This window comes from Cydia strobilella, chromosome 9, assembly GCF_947568885.1.
Source record: "Cydia strobilella chromosome 9, ilCydStro3.1, whole genome shotgun sequence".
NCBI classification, from domain to species: Eukaryota; Metazoa; Arthropoda; class Insecta; order Lepidoptera; family Tortricidae; genus Cydia; species Cydia strobilella.
In genome coordinates this window covers 624,867-645,269 of record NC_086049.1, presented here as the reverse complement: position 1 = coordinate 645,269, position 20,403 = coordinate 624,867, and the positions used below count along the sequence as shown (strand labels likewise).

The following is a 20,403-nucleotide window of genomic DNA, read 5'->3' as shown; positions in this document are numbered from 1 at the left end:
TTCTTTGAGAGCGAGTGCTAGCCAATGATGGCGGTAACTTAGCGAGATGGATGCTATGTGATGTGGTTAGCATTATCACCTGGTTTATAAAGTATTATGATTATAAGATAAATGTTTAAGGATGACGTGAGTTCATCCGATATTATTATCAAATAATCCGTAATAGATGGATACAGTCTAAGCAAAAAACGTGCCTCGAAAATCACGAAAATTTGATTCTCGATCAGATGGCGCCACTAGTTTTGGCCTACACTCGTATAGAGGGCGTTGACTGTTTCGCTTGTTATTTATAATTTTAACGCATACCAGTGAAAGAACATGGGTTAAATTAAAATCATATAAAAATAATTAATGCAAATAAAAAACACATTTATCCATATTTAAATACATTTTATCGTATTTTTATAAATATTTATTTTTAGTTTTAAAGTGTGTCGACAGATGGCAGTGAATTTACTGGGGTTACAAAATTTACTATGACAGTAGCGCTCTAGTATAAGTTACTCTATGTTATTATGTCGTTTATCACATGGGGTAGAGTCCTGTGTTCCAGCTGCTAACTCAGTGTGGCATTTGCAATGACAATGTATGGCTATGTAATCATTAGTGTCAAATTTGTATGAAAATATGAGGTTTGTAATGACACTACCTCACTTTTGTTCTACCAAAGATAGATATAACTCCGTAATAGATGGATACAGTCCAAGGAAAAAACGTGCCTCGAAAATCAAGAAAATTTGAGTTTTGAATGATTCACGGTTAGTTTCACTAGACTTATATTGACCGGGATATATTATATATAATGTCCGGAGCTCACAAATAATACAAAAGGTAATCACGGTCTATATCCCGGTCAATATAAGTCAAGAAAATTTGATTCTCGTTCAGAGGGCGCTACTAATTTTGGCCTACAGTCGAATAGATGGCGTTGACGGTTTCGTTTGTTATTTAACAATTTTAACGCATATCAGTGAAAGAACATGGGTCAAAATCATAAAAATAATTAATGCAAATAAAAAAAATCATTTATCTATATTTAAATACATTCTATCGTATTTTTATAAATCTTCATTTTTAGTTTTAAAGTGTGTCGACAGATGGCAGTGAATTTACTGGGGTTACAAAATTTACTATGACAGTACCGCTCTAGTATAAGTTACTCTATGGTTCTACTACAGAGTAGCAGGTAATTGTGATATAATAAAATAATAAACTCGCGCACCGAGGGTTCCGTACTTTTTAGTATTTGTTGTTATAGCGGCAACAGAAATACATCATCTGTGAAAATTTCAACTGTCTAGCTATCACGGTTCGTAAGATACAGCCTGGTGACAGACAGACAGACGGACAGCGGAGTCTTATTAATAGGGTCCCGTTTTTACCCTTTACGGAACCCTAAAAACTGCGCGACGATCATATCTTTCGTAGCAAAAGTTTCGCGCGGCGCCAAACCTTTTGCTTGCTTCTAATTTCCTAGATACACCTTTTATAACAATAGTTAAGTAGTCACTAATACTATTCGCTTAGCACCTTTGCATACAAACTTATTATGCAAGGGGGGGTCCCTTTTCTCTGCAGCTGACTATACCCTTTGCAAACAATAACAGCAAATACGTATAAATACTCGTAAAATCAACACAAAGCCATTTTATTTTTAAAGCGCGGCCGCGGCGAATCGCCAAGAGTCGCGTTAACCATTTTAAATGTGCGCAAATTATACGCCATACGTTTATGCGGAGTTATTCTGGATAATGTTGCCAGTAGAGGAAAATCTGAAGGGTCTAGGGGAAAAAATAATAAATAGCCATCCGAGTGTGAGAACAAAACAGGCAATTTATATATGTCGTTTTGCCGGCTTACGCCATCAAAGTTGTATGAAAATCTATTGTTGTCATGTCCCGCTAGTGTGTTTTTTTTTGCAGTTTTTAGTCAGCATAAAGAACAATATAGTCTATAGGGGAAAAATAATAGTGTATCTTATGATAGATATTTATACGAAATAAGTGACTTGGATTACCTAAAACATATAATATGTATTATCTAATGAAAAAGGATGACTCACTTTAGACCGGGCCGTGTCCGGGCCGGAGCTTCCGGCGCTTCGTTTTCTATGGAAAGCATCACGTGATCACCTGTCATGTCATAGAAAAGTAAGCGCCGGAAGCTCCGGCCCGGACACGGCCCGGTCTAACGTGAGTCATCCTAAAGGAGTTAAAATTAACACGTTTTCTGAATAACAGATAATAAAATCCAAAATCAACTAAATTACTATAGACTTTCGGCAGTTCACATCAGTGTATAAAATTAATATTTATAAATTTTTTGTCCATTTATATTTAAACAGCGTGTATTATAAAATATGAAATATAGTTTGTCAAGGGACTGTCTCATTTTAAACATAGACAGAGAGAATCATACTATCTTTGTCTTACACTAGTACTAGCACCCAAAAGAAAAGGATGAGTATAGTTTTTTTTGTTCCTATTTACTGACAAGATTTGCTTGACCAACTATAGTTGGGGCCTATATATTACTAACTACCCTTAGAATATGTAGATTACAAACTAAGAAGCTGGCAACTCTATGTACATTTCTTCCCTCTCTTTCTCCCTTATGCACATAAGATCAACGCATGAAACGGCAAAACGTGTCTCCAATACTTTTGATTTGACATGCTCTTGATACAGCCTAACTCACACAAACTCTTACGCTGTTCTTTCTTGTATAAAAACGACTTTACTAGCTCGCGTTATGGTTTAATTTTAAACGGTTTTACACGAGATACGAGTTTGTCAAAGTTGTTGGTTTGTGAAACGGCCCGCTTTGATATGTGATAGTCGTGTAATATGGCTATAATTGTTACACGCAAATTTACGCAATGAAGCGGGGTTGAAATTTCCGTTTCGGATGGCATTTTGTTTTTAATTTCTTGACTTACATATGTCAAATAACCGTGTCACCCCCAGAACTAGGATGAGCATAAATTTTAGGTCTGTGGTGTCACCAGTTTTTGTACAAGAATCAGCCAAAAGAAACGAAGTTTAGTATGGGTACTGACAAAGGGTCCTCCGACGAATAAATTGGAACAAAATACTTTTCATCATACTTGCTTGAAATAGATCTTATTTCATGCAGGTGTACTGAAGGACAAAGGCAAGGTATATTGTTCTCGCGGGAGTTATAGTATATGGATTGTGAAAAACAGTAAAAGCAACTTTTACTATGAGACCAACCCCAAAATCGCGAAAAAAAATTTGGCTGTTTCATACATTTTGGCTGGTCCATTTTCTATGGGAGGGTAAATTTTTTTTTCGCGATTTCGTGGTTAGTCCTACAGTAAAAGTTGCTCAGTATAATCCCAAAACCTCCCAAGCAACGGGAAGGCACTTATTTTTTAGCCACCCTGTACATATGAACCATTTTAAAATAAACAATATAGGTACCTAAACTACCTAAGTACATATTACCAACCAACCGTAACAAACCTCATAACAAAACACAATCACACACTCATAAAACCATTAATTACCGCAGTAATTGACTCGCAGGAAACGAATTAGTTTCAATTCTTTGTCAATTATTGATATAACACCGCAGAAAATCGTCCACACCACCGAGTTAAAACACAAGCAGAGATATAATGCAGGGGAACAAACCAAATTATTTTATATATATTTTTATTTTCTGTGTATGACTGTAATAGATGACTTGTACTAAAGAAAAAATAAAAACCGCCCAAGCGCGAGTCGGACTCGCGCACGAAGGGTTCCGTACCATTACGGAAGAAAACAGCAAAAAAAACACGTTTGTAGTATGGGAGCCCCATTTAAATATTTATATTATTCTATTTTTAGTATTTGTTGTTATAGCGGCAACAGAAATACATCATCTGTGAAAATTTCAACTGTCTAGCTATCACGGTTCATGAGATACAGCCTGGTGACAGACGGACGGACAAACGGACAGACGGACAGCGGAGTCTTAGTAATAGGGTCCCGTTTTTACCCTTTGGGTACGGAACCCTAATTAGCAATCCAAGTGAAATTGAGGTTTTGATGTTAGCCGCAAAAGCTGAAGACGCTGTGTCGAATCCGGCCTCGGCCACTAAAAGACTGGGTCCATTTTCTTTAGGATATGACATCTATTTCAGTTTGAGATGCTACCTCTGTTTATCTTTCAAAAGTTACACAAATAAAACTTATATTCGCTCCATTTACTTTGTATAACAATCTTTAGCAACGAAAACATAGGGTAGGGGTTATTTTTGCTGTGCCGGCTGCGCGAACTGTGTCGCGAAGAAACTCGCCACTGCCGCGCGCTCTCTCTCTACTTAATGCGCTCTTGGCGTCAGCACCGGAATGCGATCTGATTGCATGGCGATGGGTGGCTGTGAGAAACGAATGCTTGAGGTTCTGTGAAGTGATGGATGCTAGGCCCTCGAGTGTAACGTAATGTTTGTTATCCGTGTGTGAAATGTAATGTAATACTTAGTGTAATGATTTTATGTTGTTATGTGTTAGTTTCATGACGTATTGGTTTACTGTAAAATCGTGTAAACATATTTATAAAAAAAAAAAATATTGTGACGCCTAATTCGGTGATACAAGTTTTGAAGCATGACACCCAGGCTTCGGCGGCTTTGCCGTGAGGCCCATTTAAAAGGCCCTAATTCACTAGCTTTCCTGGGTGTCATGCTTCAAAACTTATATCACCGAATTAGGCGTGTCACCAAATAATGCGAGTTTACCCTGAATACAGTACATATGTTACGTAAGTATGTACATTCCAAGTTTTATGTGGTAGCGATTTGTAGCAGCGCGTTACTCTGTCTATATATCATCTCTGTGGTCAGGACCGGTCGGTTTATGATCGACTCTGGTACTTTTATGTGACTCGATAAGACGTCCAATTAGTAAGAGAAAATGGCGATGTTAGTACCTTATTATTTGCTTTCAGTTCAATATATACCTACCATAATATATAGAGTAATGTTAGTAGTTAGTTAGTTACGTACCAATAAGAGTTTTGAATGATTCACGGTTAGTTTCACTAGACTTATATTGACCGGGATATAGACCTTGATTACCTTTTGTATTATTTGTGAGCTCCCGATATTTCGACGCAGTTACATGCATCATGTTCACGGGTGACTCGCCGACGGGCGACGGCGATGTTGACGGGTCACCCGTGAACATGATGCATGTAACTGCGTCGAAATATCGGGAGCTCACAAACAGAGATGGGCAAAATGTAATCGACTAACGATTAACGATTAAGATTACAAGAATTAATTGCGACTGACGATTGAAAACGACGATTGATCAATCTTAGTTGTATAGAGTGCAACTAATTTAGTTGCAACTACATTAGTTGCCGATTGATTTCGGACAACTAAATTTTGTAATCGACTAATTAGTTAGACTATTTTCTCGCGACTAATGTTAGAAGCAAATTGAATAGAATACCTCGGTATGGCTATGTTGACAGACTGATTAGGACATCTTAACGGATGTTTAAAAATAAAATAGTCATGTATTACTTACGATATTTTGACCGTTTCTAAGGAGTGAGATCTGTTCTCACTATTATTTTGCTACTAAAGTAGTGCATCTCTCTGAAATTGGATTAAATTTCTCTTATCTAAGGGTAAATAAGAACTGGGTACTTTGTGCATTAGTAGAATAACACTTAAAAAAACACAATTATATAAATCAAACTTTGTATATTAAATATAAAAGCAACCATGATATGTATTTAGTTAAACTATATGAGGTTGTTTTGTCACCGCGTGACACTAAAAAAAAAAATATTAATTTTCGTAAAATATACAGGTGTCTATAAGAGTTTTACTATTGTCAGAGACAGCAAAATATTGATAGTTTCTATGTCTAAGATTTACTCAGTATCGTATAATTCATAGTATTAATAATGCACCAACGTACTTTATTGTTTGCGATTTGTAAACAATGCAGTTTTTCGCTATTTGTCGTTATTACCAATATATCGTTATAATAATATTATGGCATTATTTGCATTGTCATTCAAGCATTTCAAATTAAACGTGTATACATAATTTTAGCTCAATCGGATGAAGATATCTGCTTCAAAATAAGTCGCAAAATTCTACCCAAACTAACATAGTTACAACATACGAGTACCTCCGTATGTAACATACATACGTACTTGTAGTTACATATTGCAAGATAAAAAATGCAAAAACGGGCGACTACGTAGTTTTAATATAGATTTAATCGTGAAATTTAGTCGATTGAAACTAAAACTAATTTAGTTGTTAGTCGAACATTCTCACAACTAATTTAATCGCAACTAAATTAATCACGATTAAAAAATGACGATTGATATTTTTAATCGATTGATTAGTTAACTAAAAGATTAATCGATTAATGCCCATCTCTGCTCACAAATAATACAAGAGGTAATCACGGTCTATATCCCGGTCAATATAAGTCTAGTACGTACCAATAATTATCATTACAATTAGTACCTACTAATTGTAAGTGGTTAAAGTTGTTAAGGTTTCAAATCAATAGTAGTACATTAATTAATAAATAAACAGGCCAAGTGAGAGTCGGACTCGCGCACGAAGGGGTAGGGGGAGAAGGGAAATATTAGGCGCTCAAAAACAATACAAAAGATAATCACGGTCTATATCTTGGTCAATATAAGACTAGTGAAACTAACCGTGAATCATTCAAAACTGTTAGTCTTTGATTAGTTTGGGGCTATGTCAGTCCGTGTAAGATTGTCCCCAAATATGTATTATTTATTTATTTAGTTTGGTTGTAATCTGTTCAGAGAATAAGTAAGGTATACTTACACAAAGGACGTGTTTCCCTACAGTCAAACTAAGCCTACCCAATTAACCTCTGACTAATGCGTCACTTTGCCAAGTTAAAGCGTTGTCACAACAAAATAATTTGAGCGTTTAAAGCAACAAAGCGGCAAAGTTGCGTAATGTGACCATTAATGTAATGTAATGAAACTGTAATGTAGCCGTGACATGACATTAAGTTAAGTAGGGAAAGGATTTGGAAGGGATGTATGGCAATTTTTATAACAAAGCTTCCGTGAGACACAAACATATTAGATATATTAATAACGGGTCACTCACGTATTTTAAGTCGAAAAACGCTCGACATGTTTCACTCCGTACCGAGGAGGTCATCAGGAGCTTGCGTTGACGGTGACGGACCGGCGCAGACTGCGGGCCGCAGCCCTCCGCGCCCGATGACTCAATCACGTCACGTCACGTCACCGTCAACGCAAATCTCCTGATGACACTACTCGGTACGGAGTGAAACATGTCGAGCGTTTTTCGACTTAAAATACGTGAGTGACCCGTTATTAATATATTTAATATGGATGTATGGCAGCTTAAATCACACGAACCCGACAAAAACAATGCTCCCACAATCGAAGTAACGCTCTTCATTTTAAAACGTGATGAACTTTTACGTTACTTACTTATATGTCTGTTACTAGTTTTAGTTACTAAAAATTGTCTTACAAAGAAAATAGAGCTGATAATAGTACATTATTGTCGAGGTTCGGAAGTAGCTACTTGCTGGCAGAGGATTCGTTTTAAACGGACGACCTTGGGAGTCCGTTTAATTGAATCCGAAGCCAGCAAGTAGCCTTCCAGCCGAGTCATATATAGTGCTTTTCTCAAAAATGGCGCAATAAATGCAAATATAATAGAAATATTTTACAGAAGCAACATTCTTATGTATATATTTTCACTGAAAAAAGTAAAAAGATTAGCTTTGCCGCCGTTTTATTTTTTTAATACGCCAACCTATTTGAGACACCTAAATAGTCGCGGTACCACATTATAATAATAAGAGCTGATCATCTGTTTGGCTGTTTAATGGACCTATGCCTTCATTTGATATGGCCACTTCAACTTTTAAAAAGTTTGGAACTCGACAAATAATGGAATTTGTATGCAACATTGCAGTCCCGAAATCGAGACTGCAATGTTTTTAACTTTGTAATTTTTTGACTGACCATAAACAACGCACTTCGCGACCTACTTTTTAACCGGCAACGTCGTCTTTGCCGTCCATTTTTGAGAAAAAGTTTTTTAGAGTGCGTTGGGATAAGATTGAACGGGTTTTTCATGCGGGGTAAGATGAAACGTCGCCCGTAATGTTTCGGCATACGGACGATTTTTTGTCTTACCCCGTGAAAAACCCGTTCAATCTTATCCGAACGCACCCTATGTTAAACTTCTACTCGGTCTATAATTTATTTGTATTACAATAAGGTAGTTATATCTTTCAACATTTAATTATGAATGTATGTTATTTATATTTTATTATTTAGCATTCCTAACAGCAGAACAAAACACGCACGGCATTCGTATATTGGGCGCGCGTGTAGGCAGTACAATGAAAAATGTATGGACGCAGATTTGTTTAGCAGTTCATTAGGCTTGTTTAAAAGAACTCTATATATAAACTTTATTAAAATAAGGGTGAAATGTTGCAAGCAACCCGATAGTAAGTACTTGTAATTTTAGTAATTTAAGTTTAAGTAAGTGAAAAGTATAAGTCTTTTCTCTTTTTTATACATTTATATACAATTGTTATTAGTAGGTATACTATTAGACTTATATTGACCGGGATATACCCGTGAACATGATGCATGTAACTGCGTCGAAATATCGGGAGCTCACAAATAATACAAAAGGTAATCACGGTCTATATCCCGGTCAATATAAGTCTAGTGAAACTAACCGTGAATCATTCAAAACTCTAGGTATACTATTGTTTTGATTATGTACAACTACTAATTACTATAAGTTTGCACTATTTATCATTACTTTTTAATTGTACCTCGATATGTGAATTAGGAAACTATAGGTCTATAAAAAATCAATTTGTAGCTATTAGCTAAGTTGCTTATGTTTATTTTAAGACTGTTTGTTTCTCAATAAATAAAAATAATAATATTAAAACCATTTTCTTTTAGTGTGTGACGTCACTATAGCAGAAACAAGTTTTAAATTTTGTAACGGCGAAAAGTTTACACTACACATTTGACGTTTCTTTCTATAGGTACAGTCGCCATCAGATATATCGGAGCGGCCAAGGTGCTCACAAATATCTGAACACGCCTCTATTGTCAAGGCGTTAGAGTGCGTGTTCAGATATTTTGAGCACCTCGGGCGCTCTGATATATCTGATGGCGACTGTACCTAACCTATAATCCATACTAGTCCATACTAAATATTATAAATTTAATGCGAAAGTCTGTCTGTCCGTGTGTTACCTCTTCACGCTGAAACCGCTGAACCGATTTAGTTGAAATTTGGCATAGAGATAGTTTGAGTCCCGGGGAAGGGCATATTAGGACAGTTTTTTTTATGTCGGAAAATCATCCCTAAAGAGAGTGAAAAGGGGGGTGAAATTGAGAGATTTAATTAATTGCCTGATAATTAATGTCAAGCAATGAAGTTTATGCTCAAATTGAATGATTGCTATTATACTTTATCCAGGCGCTAAACTTACTCTAGCTGCTGTTACTGATTCCAAGCAAACGAAATCGCGGGCAAAAGCTAGTAGGCCTATAATAGCCATATAACTAGTACTTAACCAGGCATATACACGGTGTTTCACGACCCACTGAAAACCTAAAAACTGTTTGTTCAGAATCGATAGGAGAATCGATTGCGCTATATTTAAATGCAGGTAATTTTTTTTATTGTTTTTTATTATTTTAACATGCTCAGTCTACAAGTTTGTAATGCAACAATATCAATAACTAGCATTTGACACGTTATTTGTCAATGAGCAACACCCTTAACTGGCCATTGGTAACCCTTATCTCGTTGCAGTAAGGTATGCAAATGGCCGGTTAACAGTGTTTACGATTTACGATGGTAACTAGCAATTGTTTGATGTCACTAAAACGACGACGCATCTTGTGTAGAATTACCAGTCGAATAGAATTGTCTTCGGTTACCGCGATAGTTACTCATGAAATAAAACTATGAAAACGGATTATATCGCGTATATTGAATTTACGCGATATAATCCGTTTTCATAGTTTTATTTCGAATAGAATTGTTAAGAAAACTAAACAACGATTATTTCTTTAAATATTCATCGAATTAAAGAATAAATACTCAAGATGAGTTTAAAATAAAAAAATCTGTTGGGGTGTCTCAGGTTTTCAGTGGCTCAAATAACACCGTGTATATATTTAAATGTTCATGTAAAATTTCATTTTATTTCAGAATATCGTTTTAAAATGAGAGAGTACCTTCCATTATATGGCGGCGGCTAGGTTAGTGTTTTTGGTTAGCACCACTTGCACCATTTCACTAACCCGGGGTTAACCGGTTAAACCTGGAGTTATCATGGTTACCAGTACAATTTGGACACTGTGTTAACGGTTTAACCGGATAACCTCGGGTTAGTGGGATGCAATCACGCAAAAACGGCAAAACAGATTTTGGGAACATTTATGTGACAAATCGCTACTAATATTATAAATGCGAGTCTGTCTGTCAGTTATTTAATTTCATATTATGACCTAGCGGTGATAGGTGGTGACGACGACCTCCGACGGTCTGGCCTAGTGGGTATAGTGACCCTGCCTGTGAAGCCGATGGTCCTGGGTTCGAATCCCGGTAAGGTTCCTGAGTCTTGGGTGTTTTCTATGTATTTATGTATTTGTATATTATATATATCGTTGTCTGAGTACCCGCAACACAAGCCTCCTTGGGCTTACTGTGGGACTTGGTCAATCTGTGTATGTCCTATAATATTTATTTATTTATTTATTTATATCTAACATTAAATATTAAGTCTTCTTCAGTCGGTCCCTCAATGCTCGATCCTCAGATCGTGACGTCATGTCCTTCTGATGAAGACCAGGTTCCTCCATAGGGTTCTGTTCCTCGCCAAGCGCATGGCCTCGTGCAGTTTTAATTGCATAGGTGCAGTGATTTAAGCACACCATCTAGTGGGAGGAGGGCTCTGAGGTCTCGTGCCTTCAACTTTGCCCGTCATTATTACTCTTTCCAAGCTTTCCAATGATTTAAATTAAAACACCATACAGATTTCACACATGTATTTCGTAATAATTATTATATGATCGTATCGGTACTATTAATAACAGTTATATTAATTTAACCTGTAAGTATAAAAATGATATGAGCGGGTCGAAAATTGCCGTGTTTTTAATCTTCTAGAAAAATAAATTAAGTATTTTACTATGTACAATCAAACAATTTAATTTCCGTACCATTTCATACCTCGTTATAAATTGACAATTAATATGAAAGTCGCTAGGGACCTCATACTAATATCACTGTGACAAGGTACGAAATGGTACTGAAATTAAATTCTTACACACCTTCACTTCCTGACACTTAACTTTTTACAAGGCTAAGTTAAACAGCACATGAAAAAACAAATTTAAATAAAATATTAATATTATTAGCTACAACTAGGAAATAAATAAGATTATTTTGTTAAATATCTTAATTTGTGTTGTTGTTAAGTAGATATACCACGTAAATTAAAAAGCGAAATAAATTTAATGTATGAAAGAAAAAGTGACCAAGGCTTTCAGTGCCTAGGACCTAGCCAACATGACAACCTATAATCGACAACCGCCAAACGAAAAGAAAAAAATATATCGGGGTGACAGATGCCACGAAAAGTCACGTGACTATTTCCATACATTATTTAAGAGTCCCCGGCAAGCTCGGCCAAATTTCACCTTCCCATACAAACGGAGTTTCGTTCTCATTTTAAAACTAAGTGATGGATTGTATTGAAACTTTGCACATACAATTGCATTAGGTATATCTAGTTCTTTAATTAGTTTATATAACTCTAGTATATAAAAGAAACAAAATAGAGCAAAAACAAGTTTTGTATGAAAAACTTATATTCGCTGTATTTTTTAACTATGGTATCTGAAGCTACATAAACTAATTACAGACCTAGATATACTTTATCCTATTGTAATTACAAAGTTTCAGAGCAATCTAGCTAGTCGTTTTAAAATGAGAGCGTAACTACGTTTGTATGGAGAACCGAGCTTGCCGGGGACTCTTTAAGTTTCGATGGGTGTCTTCTATCAACAATTGTTATCTTGGTTAGGCCTCCTGCATTTTTTCGAAACTTAGCTTGATCCCTGCTTCGGGTTCCATTGGTCACTTTTTCTTTCATATATGAAAAAGTGATCAGTTATAATTTAGGTACAGGATAATTCATATCAAAGGATCGTATGGCTAAATTTGATCTTCATTAAAATAAATAGTAAGATATGTTAAGTATTGTGCTATTCTAGAAGATTAATAACACGCTTACAATGTAATTTTAATAACAAAACTTCCGTGAGACAGACATATTTAATATATTAATAACGGGTCACTCACGTGTTTTAAGTCGAAAAACGATCGACATGTTTCACTCCGTACCGAGGAGTGTATCAGAAGCTTGAGTTGACGGTAAGCGTATTTCGACTTAAAATACGTGAGTGACTCGTTATTAATATATTTAATACGCATACAATGTAGTTAAAAGATAGACTCAGCCTGGTGCGTTTGCGCAGTATTTCAGTGGAGCTTATTTATTTATTTATCGTATGGCAATTATATTTTACACTGTTCATTTATTAGTTAATCAGTGGAGCTAATTCCAGTAGTCTCAAAATATTTTGTACTATGCATACGATGTTACTTATAACTTAAAAACTAAACTGATTAGGTACCTACATAGGTAATACAATTACCTAATACATATCTTTCAAAAATTCAAATTTTGTATAATTATAAATTCAAATGTAATGTCAAATTATAAAATTTTCTTTAATGCGGGCTGTAGGTACACACTCGTCGAGAGACCCCGAGACAGGCCGAGACTCGGCGAGAGGCTCCCTACGAGTGTGTACAGCCGACATTACAATTTTGCAGATGTTAATGACACTGAATCATGGGATTTAATCGCATACAATTATATTCATTTATATTTATTCACTTGACACAAGAAAACTAAAATAAAATAAATAAAAATATACACGATTAGAACCTGTTTTGTAAGAATAAACCCGGTTAATACAAGTACTTCGCAAATACGCCAGCAGAGCCTATAATAAGATCTTTCAATTCCAAATAAAATATAAAAGTGTCAAGAAAACAACTACATCAACAACCTTTTTAAATATAAATTATTGCCCCGATTAAAGTATTAACATTGAAGAGAAATAAATAGGTTTATATATACACTACTAACTATATAATACAATTAGCCTAGTTTTTACACTGGATATGTTATCTTTGTGACTTTCGGATGACAGCTGCAGCTGCATTACTGCGGAGTCTTTGTTGCCGCTGTATCTGTCAATTTCCTTAATAAAATGAGTGACGGAATGAACGACATAATCGCGGCAGTGGCGGCGGCGAACGTCACTTATCAGATACCCCAGGTAGCAAAGTGACGTCAGCGACGTCATAATGACGTCGTTGACGTCATAATGACGTAGGAATGCTGTTAGGGACAGTAGCGGTAACAACGCAACAGTATTGCAGCTGCAGTTTACGCCCGAATGTCACCTATGGATACGGTCTAAGTCACATTTAAGTACCATTTAAGCGTTTTCAGAAACTTTTGTTGACTGCCATCTCTAGTTTGATTTGTGAATTTTCGATACGATTTTATATCAAGCGAATTTTATATGCATTAGAAGAGAAGTAAAGTTCTTAAAGCAATAGTATTTTAACTAAAGTTTCTAAAAACGCCTGTTAAAAACAAAAGTTCCGTGAGACACAGACATATTAAACATATTAATAACGGGTCACTCACGTATTTTAAGCCGAAAAACGCTCGACATGTTTCACTCCGCACCGAGGACTTTCGAGGAGGTTTTTCGACGAAATACGTGAGTGACCCGTTATTAATATGTTTAATATGCCTGTTAAAAACCTTACAGCAACGTATACTCTACAAAATGGTAATTAAATGCATCCTCTGCCTGCTCTATCAAGTCTTTACTGAAGCAGAGTAGAACTAATGATAATCATTTATATATTAAAGCAAACTTTTCATCAATATACTGAGTCCCGGTATGAACAACCTATCTACTGTATCAAACAAGCGCTTTTCCAAAACCGCCAGCTATTTCAAAAATGAAAAAGGTGATAGAAGACAGTGTGCATTCGACATTTACAACACATGAATTTGCGATGCTACTATGAAAAATTGGCCTCAGTACAAATTTATTGCAATATAAATAATCAAATTGCATAAATTTTCAAATTTTATCCAAGATTCCGCGGTCACTTTAACAATCTATAAGTATGATCAAGAAAATTGGTACTGTGTTTGGGACTATGGTCTAATAAGTGAACTTTAAGAAATAGTGACCAGTAGTAGCTGCAGAGATAGTTATTATAGTTAACCCCTTGACAATGGGGGTCAACTATTTCTGCAGCTACTGTTCCTGCCCAATCACAAAAAGATCTCTACATAGATAGATTCCCTAGATAGTTTCTTTAGGCATTTTTCATTCGTTGTTATTATTGTATATTCAATTCTGATTTTATTGTATTTTTATTGTATATACTTAATATGGGCAAATAAGTCTGTTTTTTTTTTTATAAAATTAGATCGGCTTGATCATACCTCGATTTACTTTGTTTGTTTGTTGGTACATCACTGGGTCCCATAGAAGCTACACGTTTTAAATTGTCATATTTATTCTATCGCTTGCTTAATTTATGAAATAGGCGCCTAAACATTCTCATGTAAGATTAAGTTAGGACGTATCTATCTCTAAATGCACAATAAAGGGTGACATAAACCTTTTCCAAATACAATCAAAAGTTCAAGTGCGTTCGATATAACAGTCATTACTTTGTTACAATATTAAGTTAATACATTATAATTAGAACTTACTCGTCATGAAATGGATATCTTGTCTATATGCACATTATTGGGGAACGTCAAAAACGCTATTCACACAAGTAAACAGGCTCTTCACACCTGGGCACTAAGAGCCTCTTTTGTCACTATTTAAAGTCACTTTCACGTATTAAGCAGGGACTCTATACTGAACGGGTTGTACTTCCTACCTCCGTTCTTTGACAGGTCTTGCTCTGCCGTACTCCCGCCGCTGAGGTCTAAAGATACCGCGCGGCCTGAATCAAAGTCAAATTTTTCGAAGTTTGAGGGTCCGAACTGCTTGAAGAACGCCTGTTGAGGGTCCGGGAGAGGGCTGAAGTTTCTTCCTGAATGTGCATCTGAAGTGGAGCTGTCTGAGTTGTTGATAACATCTCCGTGTGCAGGCGCTCGAAGTCTACTAGACAGAGAGAAGTCTTCAGGACCGGAATCGTGGCAGGAGTCTCCTCCTACCACATCGATCATGCACTCCTCTCCGTCCACATCTCCGTCTGAGTCAGAATACAGTCCACTGTTCCTGTGCTGAGCCAGATATTCAGCCTTGAGGGCCTCGAGGTCTACGGCGATTCCCTTGGCGCGCAATTTCCGAGCTTGGCGGTCGAGCGCTTTGGCCAGCTTCTTTCTTCTTCTCGCCCTGGTGATAAAATCAATAGGGCCTAATTAGTATAGAACCTATCATACAGGTTTTAATGACAATGATTCAAAACATCAAAGGGATAGGGATAGGGAAATAATATCGCAACACATCTGACATCCTTTGTCCTACGGTAACAAAGATGTGCATTTGACTATGATCTCAAATTACTTTTTCGTCCAAGTCGATAATCTGTTAAACAAAAGCCATTGTCTCTTTTATGCGAGCTGTCGGCCTTGCCATTGTGTGTTGGCGCGTGCGGCGCTCACACACAATGGCAGACAATGGCCAACCGCTCGCACAAAAGAGACAATGGCTTTTGTTTAACAGATTACCGTCTTAGACGAATAAGTCATTTGAAATGATGAAGACTCCTTACCTTGGCTGTAATGATATAATACTCGTAGTATGTATAACTATAAACTTTGTATTTATACAACATTTTCTAAGTCAAAACTTCCGTGAGACACAGACATATTAAACATATTAATAACGGGTCACTCACGTACCCGTCACCGTCAACGCAAGCTCCTGATGACCTTCTCGGTACGGAGTGAAACATGTCGAGCGTTTTTCGACTTAAAATACGTGAGTGATCCGTTATTAATATGTTAATATTTTCTAAGTCTCGAGAATGTAGACACATGTTAAGTATGTCATTTATCATTTTTCTACAGTAGTCATTCAGTCTGATAAAATAATTTAAAGTATGTCCGGAAAGAGAAGTCGTGAAATGTATTGGTTACCTTATATTCCACGACTTCTCTTTCCGCACAGACTTTATCAGCGAAAACAGCAGATTTATTCTTCGCGCCTACATTTTCTACTGATCAATTAGTTTTTGTACTTTCTGGTTTTATCATGGGTCCTTATGTGAGTGTGCTTTCGGGAAATATCGGTACCGAAAGTACCGGGAATTCCCAGGATTTCAAAATTAAAATCCCGGTTCTTTGCTTGGCTCTAAATCCCGGGAATTCCCGGTACTTTCGGTATCGATATTTCCCGGGAGCAAACCCTAGTGAGTGCCTACCGTAAATGGCTCACCTCTCGCGGGCTCTGAGCTCGTGCGGCGGTATGGGTTCCCCAGAACAAAATTGTACGTGCGCGTTGAGGGCTCCAAGAGTCTCTCAAGGGTCCTAGTGACCTTTAGGTACCGTAAGTGGCTCACCTCTCGCAGGCCGTCAGCTCGTGTGGTGGTATGGGTTCCCCAGAACAAGATTGTACGTGCGCGTTGTGGGCTCCAAGAGTCTGTCAAGGGTCCTAGTGACCTTTAAGTACCGTAAGTGGCTCACCTCTCGCGGGCTCTGAGCTTGTGCGGCGGTATGGGTTCCCCGGAACAAGATTGTACGTGCGCGTTGTGGGCTCCAATAGTCTGTCAAGGGTCCTAGTGACCTTTAAGTACCGTAAGTGGCTCACCTCTCGCGGGCTCTGAGCTCGTGCGGCGGTATGGGTTCCCCAGAACAAGATTGTACGTGCGCGTTGTGGGCTCCAAGAGTCTGTCAAGGGTCCTAGTGACCTTTAAGTACCGCAAGTGGCTCACCTCTCGCGGGCCCTCAGTTCGTGTGGTGGTATGGGTTCCCCAGAACAAGATTGTACGTGCGCGTTGTGGGCTCCAAGAGTCTGTCAAGGGTCCTAGTGACCTTTAAGTACCGTAAGTGGCTCACCTCTCGCGGGCCCTCAGCTCGTGTGGTGGTATGGGTTCTCCGGAACACGACTGCGGGTGCGCGTTGTGGGCCGGCCGTCCTGGACCCTTTTTTGTGTGCTCCTTCTTCCGCCATTTCGCTCGTCGGTTTTGGAACCATACCTGTGGACAATGAACACATATTTAGATTCCAAATTTTTATATTAAAGGAAAAAATAGAAAAAGCTACACTTCCGGCAGGATTTGAACCCGCAACCTCCGCAATCCGTGCGTTGCTCTTAACCAATTGAGCTACGGAAGCCTACCAGAACCTTGCAAATCTTTCCATTCCTTCCCTTATGTATACACGCCTTTGGGGTGGCGTAAAGCAACATCTTCCGAAAGACGATTACATCTTTTAACGGCACCGGAGCCGGAGTCTCAAGTTGCATTGAGAATTCACCAGTAACAATGTGGTAACCCATACTAAATCAAATTTGTAACATGCAGATACGTCTGCGAGCGATACTCGAAATGTTTATATTAAAGAAAAAAATGGAAAAAAGTCACACTTCCGGCAGGATTTGGAGTATCGCTCGCAGACGTATCTGCATGTTAAAAAATTGACATATTTAGATTCATCATCATCTTCCTCGCGTTGTCGTTATTGGAATTAATCCGGTTTCCTCACGTTTTCCTTCACCGAAAAGCGACTGGTAAATATAAAATGGTATTTCGAACATTAAGTTCCGAAAAACTCATTGGTACGAGCCGGGGTTTGAACACTTTGAACCAGCGACCTCCGGATTGCAAGTCGCACGCTCTTACCGCTAGGCTACCAGCGCTTAAACACATATTTAGATTACAGATTATAAAATAGGTACCTTTGATATAAACTGAAATAGACGTCATATCACTCATATCCGAACTAGTCATGATCTCAATTAGTTCGGATAATCGAGGTTCTACTCGTAGGGGAGACCGAGGTGAGTTGTGACAGATGAAAGTTGTGACAACGTCGATTTTTGGGAACTTAATCAACTATTAGCAAGTTCGCAAGAGCGCACGTTCGCTAGCTCGAGACTTGAACTGAAAAAACGCGCGCTGTTGCGAGCTTGCTAGTTAATAAGTTCCCAAAAAGCGACGTTGTCACAACTCTCCTCTGTCACAACTCACCTCAGTATACCTACTGGTTCACCGAGCACAACACTCCAGACAACTTTTTCTACGAAGCTAAACGCCTTTTGATTAGCCCTAACTATGACTAGATAGATTTACGAGTTATTGTAATGAAGCATTGTTCTTGAAACGTTGTCACACGATCTGTTTTACTAGAAAAAGTGGGTAATATAAGAGAAATTGATAATCTCGGCGTCTGCGGGATTAAATATTCAATCTAACGAGAATCAATTTATATAAAAACCGGACGGACGGACCGATTTATTGTTATAGCGGCAACAGACATTATCTGTGAAAATTTCAACTGTCTAGCTATCAGGGTTCATGATAGATACAGCCTGGTGACAGACAGATAGACGGAGTACGGACAGACAGACAGACAGACGGACAGTGTAGTAACAGGGTCCTGTTTTTACCCTTTGGGTACGGAACCCTAAAAATAATGTTGAATAGGGTTTTTTTTTGTCAAAGACAGGTTGCAGATTCGAACATTATAACCGCCCGTTAAGATTTACCTACAGGTACCTGAGTGAACGAATGAGTGAATGAAAATATTTATGTGTGTATGACAAGGGCTTGACACTCTTTGATAGAGAAAGATAGTCTTATTGCGATTCCTATAAGAGGAAAGAGAAAATAGTGCCATGCTTTGTCCTTATCACCACGTGGCATCATAGGTAGGAGGCGATGGCGAAATATCGAAATTTATAAGTGAAAGTGAAAAAATCCTATGCTGCCCAAATTGTATATGAATATTCTTTCTCGTACCCCCGGTCGCTCGGTGGCGCGTCTATAACTACTTGTATTATAGTATGTCTATGGTGTATGACATTAACCAATAAAATGGCGGCTCTGAATACCGCTGCATGTGTCACTCACTCAATGAAAGTTTCGTTCATTCCATTTGCGACAGCTTTCTTGAAACGATCTGTATCTACGTAGTAGTTTTTGCTATAACTACATAATATTATATGTAGGAAATAAAAGAAATATAATCGATACCACGCAATAAACAACAAATATTTACAAAAATCACATTTTCCAAGATAAATCAAATCCGAGCAAAACATGCCAATACTCCCCAAGGAGGCTGTACTAATGGTCTCCCCTCAAGGGGGAGGGGCTCATTAGGGGGGGGAGCGACGCCATTATGTGGCTGTTTCGATTCTATTCCGTTTCTAATCAATGGTGCCATTAGTCGATGCATTAAGTGTGTGTTGTGTGTGTTGGTTGGCGAACAGCACCCTTACCACGATTTTGACACTGACCTGGCACTGAGATATTCGATAGCGTGTGTGTAACTTACTTTAAGTAAGTCGTGATGGCCGTACTGGTAGCTTAGTAAATGTTCTATACATTATCGTAACTCAAATGAAAAAAAAAACCGGCCAAGTGCGAGTCGGACTCGCGTTCCAAGGGTTTCGTACATTACACAATTTAAACAATGTATTTTTTATGTGAATGTCTTTAAAAAACCCGTAGGAGTAGGATCAAAAACTAAGTAATTAAGTCCGACTCACGCTTGACTGCACACTTCTAATAGGTTTTCCTGTGATCTATAGGTAAAGATCTATTTTGTGTATTTTTTTCAAAATTTTTGACCCAGTAGTTTCGGAGATAAAGGGGGGGAATGGTCATTTTTTGCCTATTTTCTTGAATAACTTCTAAACTGGTAATCTTAAAATTATAAAAAAATATATATTCGAGATTCTCACAATGAGCTCTTTCATTTAATATATGATATAGTTTGACAAAATTTATTTATTAATTTTCTCATTTACCCCCCAAAAGTGGCCCCCCTGTTTAAAATTAATTTATTTACGTTACATGTCCATCTTTGGGTCACAAACTTACATATGTGTACCAAATTTCACCTTAATTGGTTCAGTAGTTTCGGAGAAAATAGGCTGTGACAGACGGACAGACAGACAGACAGACAGACGCACGAGGATCCTATAAGGGTTCCGTTTTTTCCTTTTGAGGTACGGAACCCTAAAATTTACATTATTTTTTGTCCCAACTTGGGATTT

At 37.6% G+C, this 20,403-nt stretch overlaps 1 protein-coding gene across 2 annotated transcripts in view; it reads right to left on the bottom strand.

Annotated features, from left to right (window-relative positions):
• Nucleotides 1-14,690: 14,690 nt before the first annotated feature.
• The window catches only part of LOC134744018 (homeobox protein unc-4-like), a 65,220-nt gene continuing 59,507 nt past the window's right edge, over nucleotides 14,691-20,403 (bottom strand). Inside the window, exons 3-4 of one of the 2 annotated variants that reach the window (XM_063677651.1) lie at nucleotides 17,238-17,377; nucleotides 14,691-15,573 (exon numbers count right to left, since the gene is read on the bottom strand). In XM_063677651.1, coding sequence (XP_063533721.1) covers nucleotides 15,066-15,573; nucleotides 17,238-17,377 — 648 coding nt within the window. In that variant the 3' untranslated portion in view covers nucleotides 14,691-15,065. The remainder of the gene's footprint in view (nucleotides 15,574-17,237; nucleotides 17,378-20,403) is intronic. The other variant, XM_063677652.1, reaches the window with a different exon arrangement.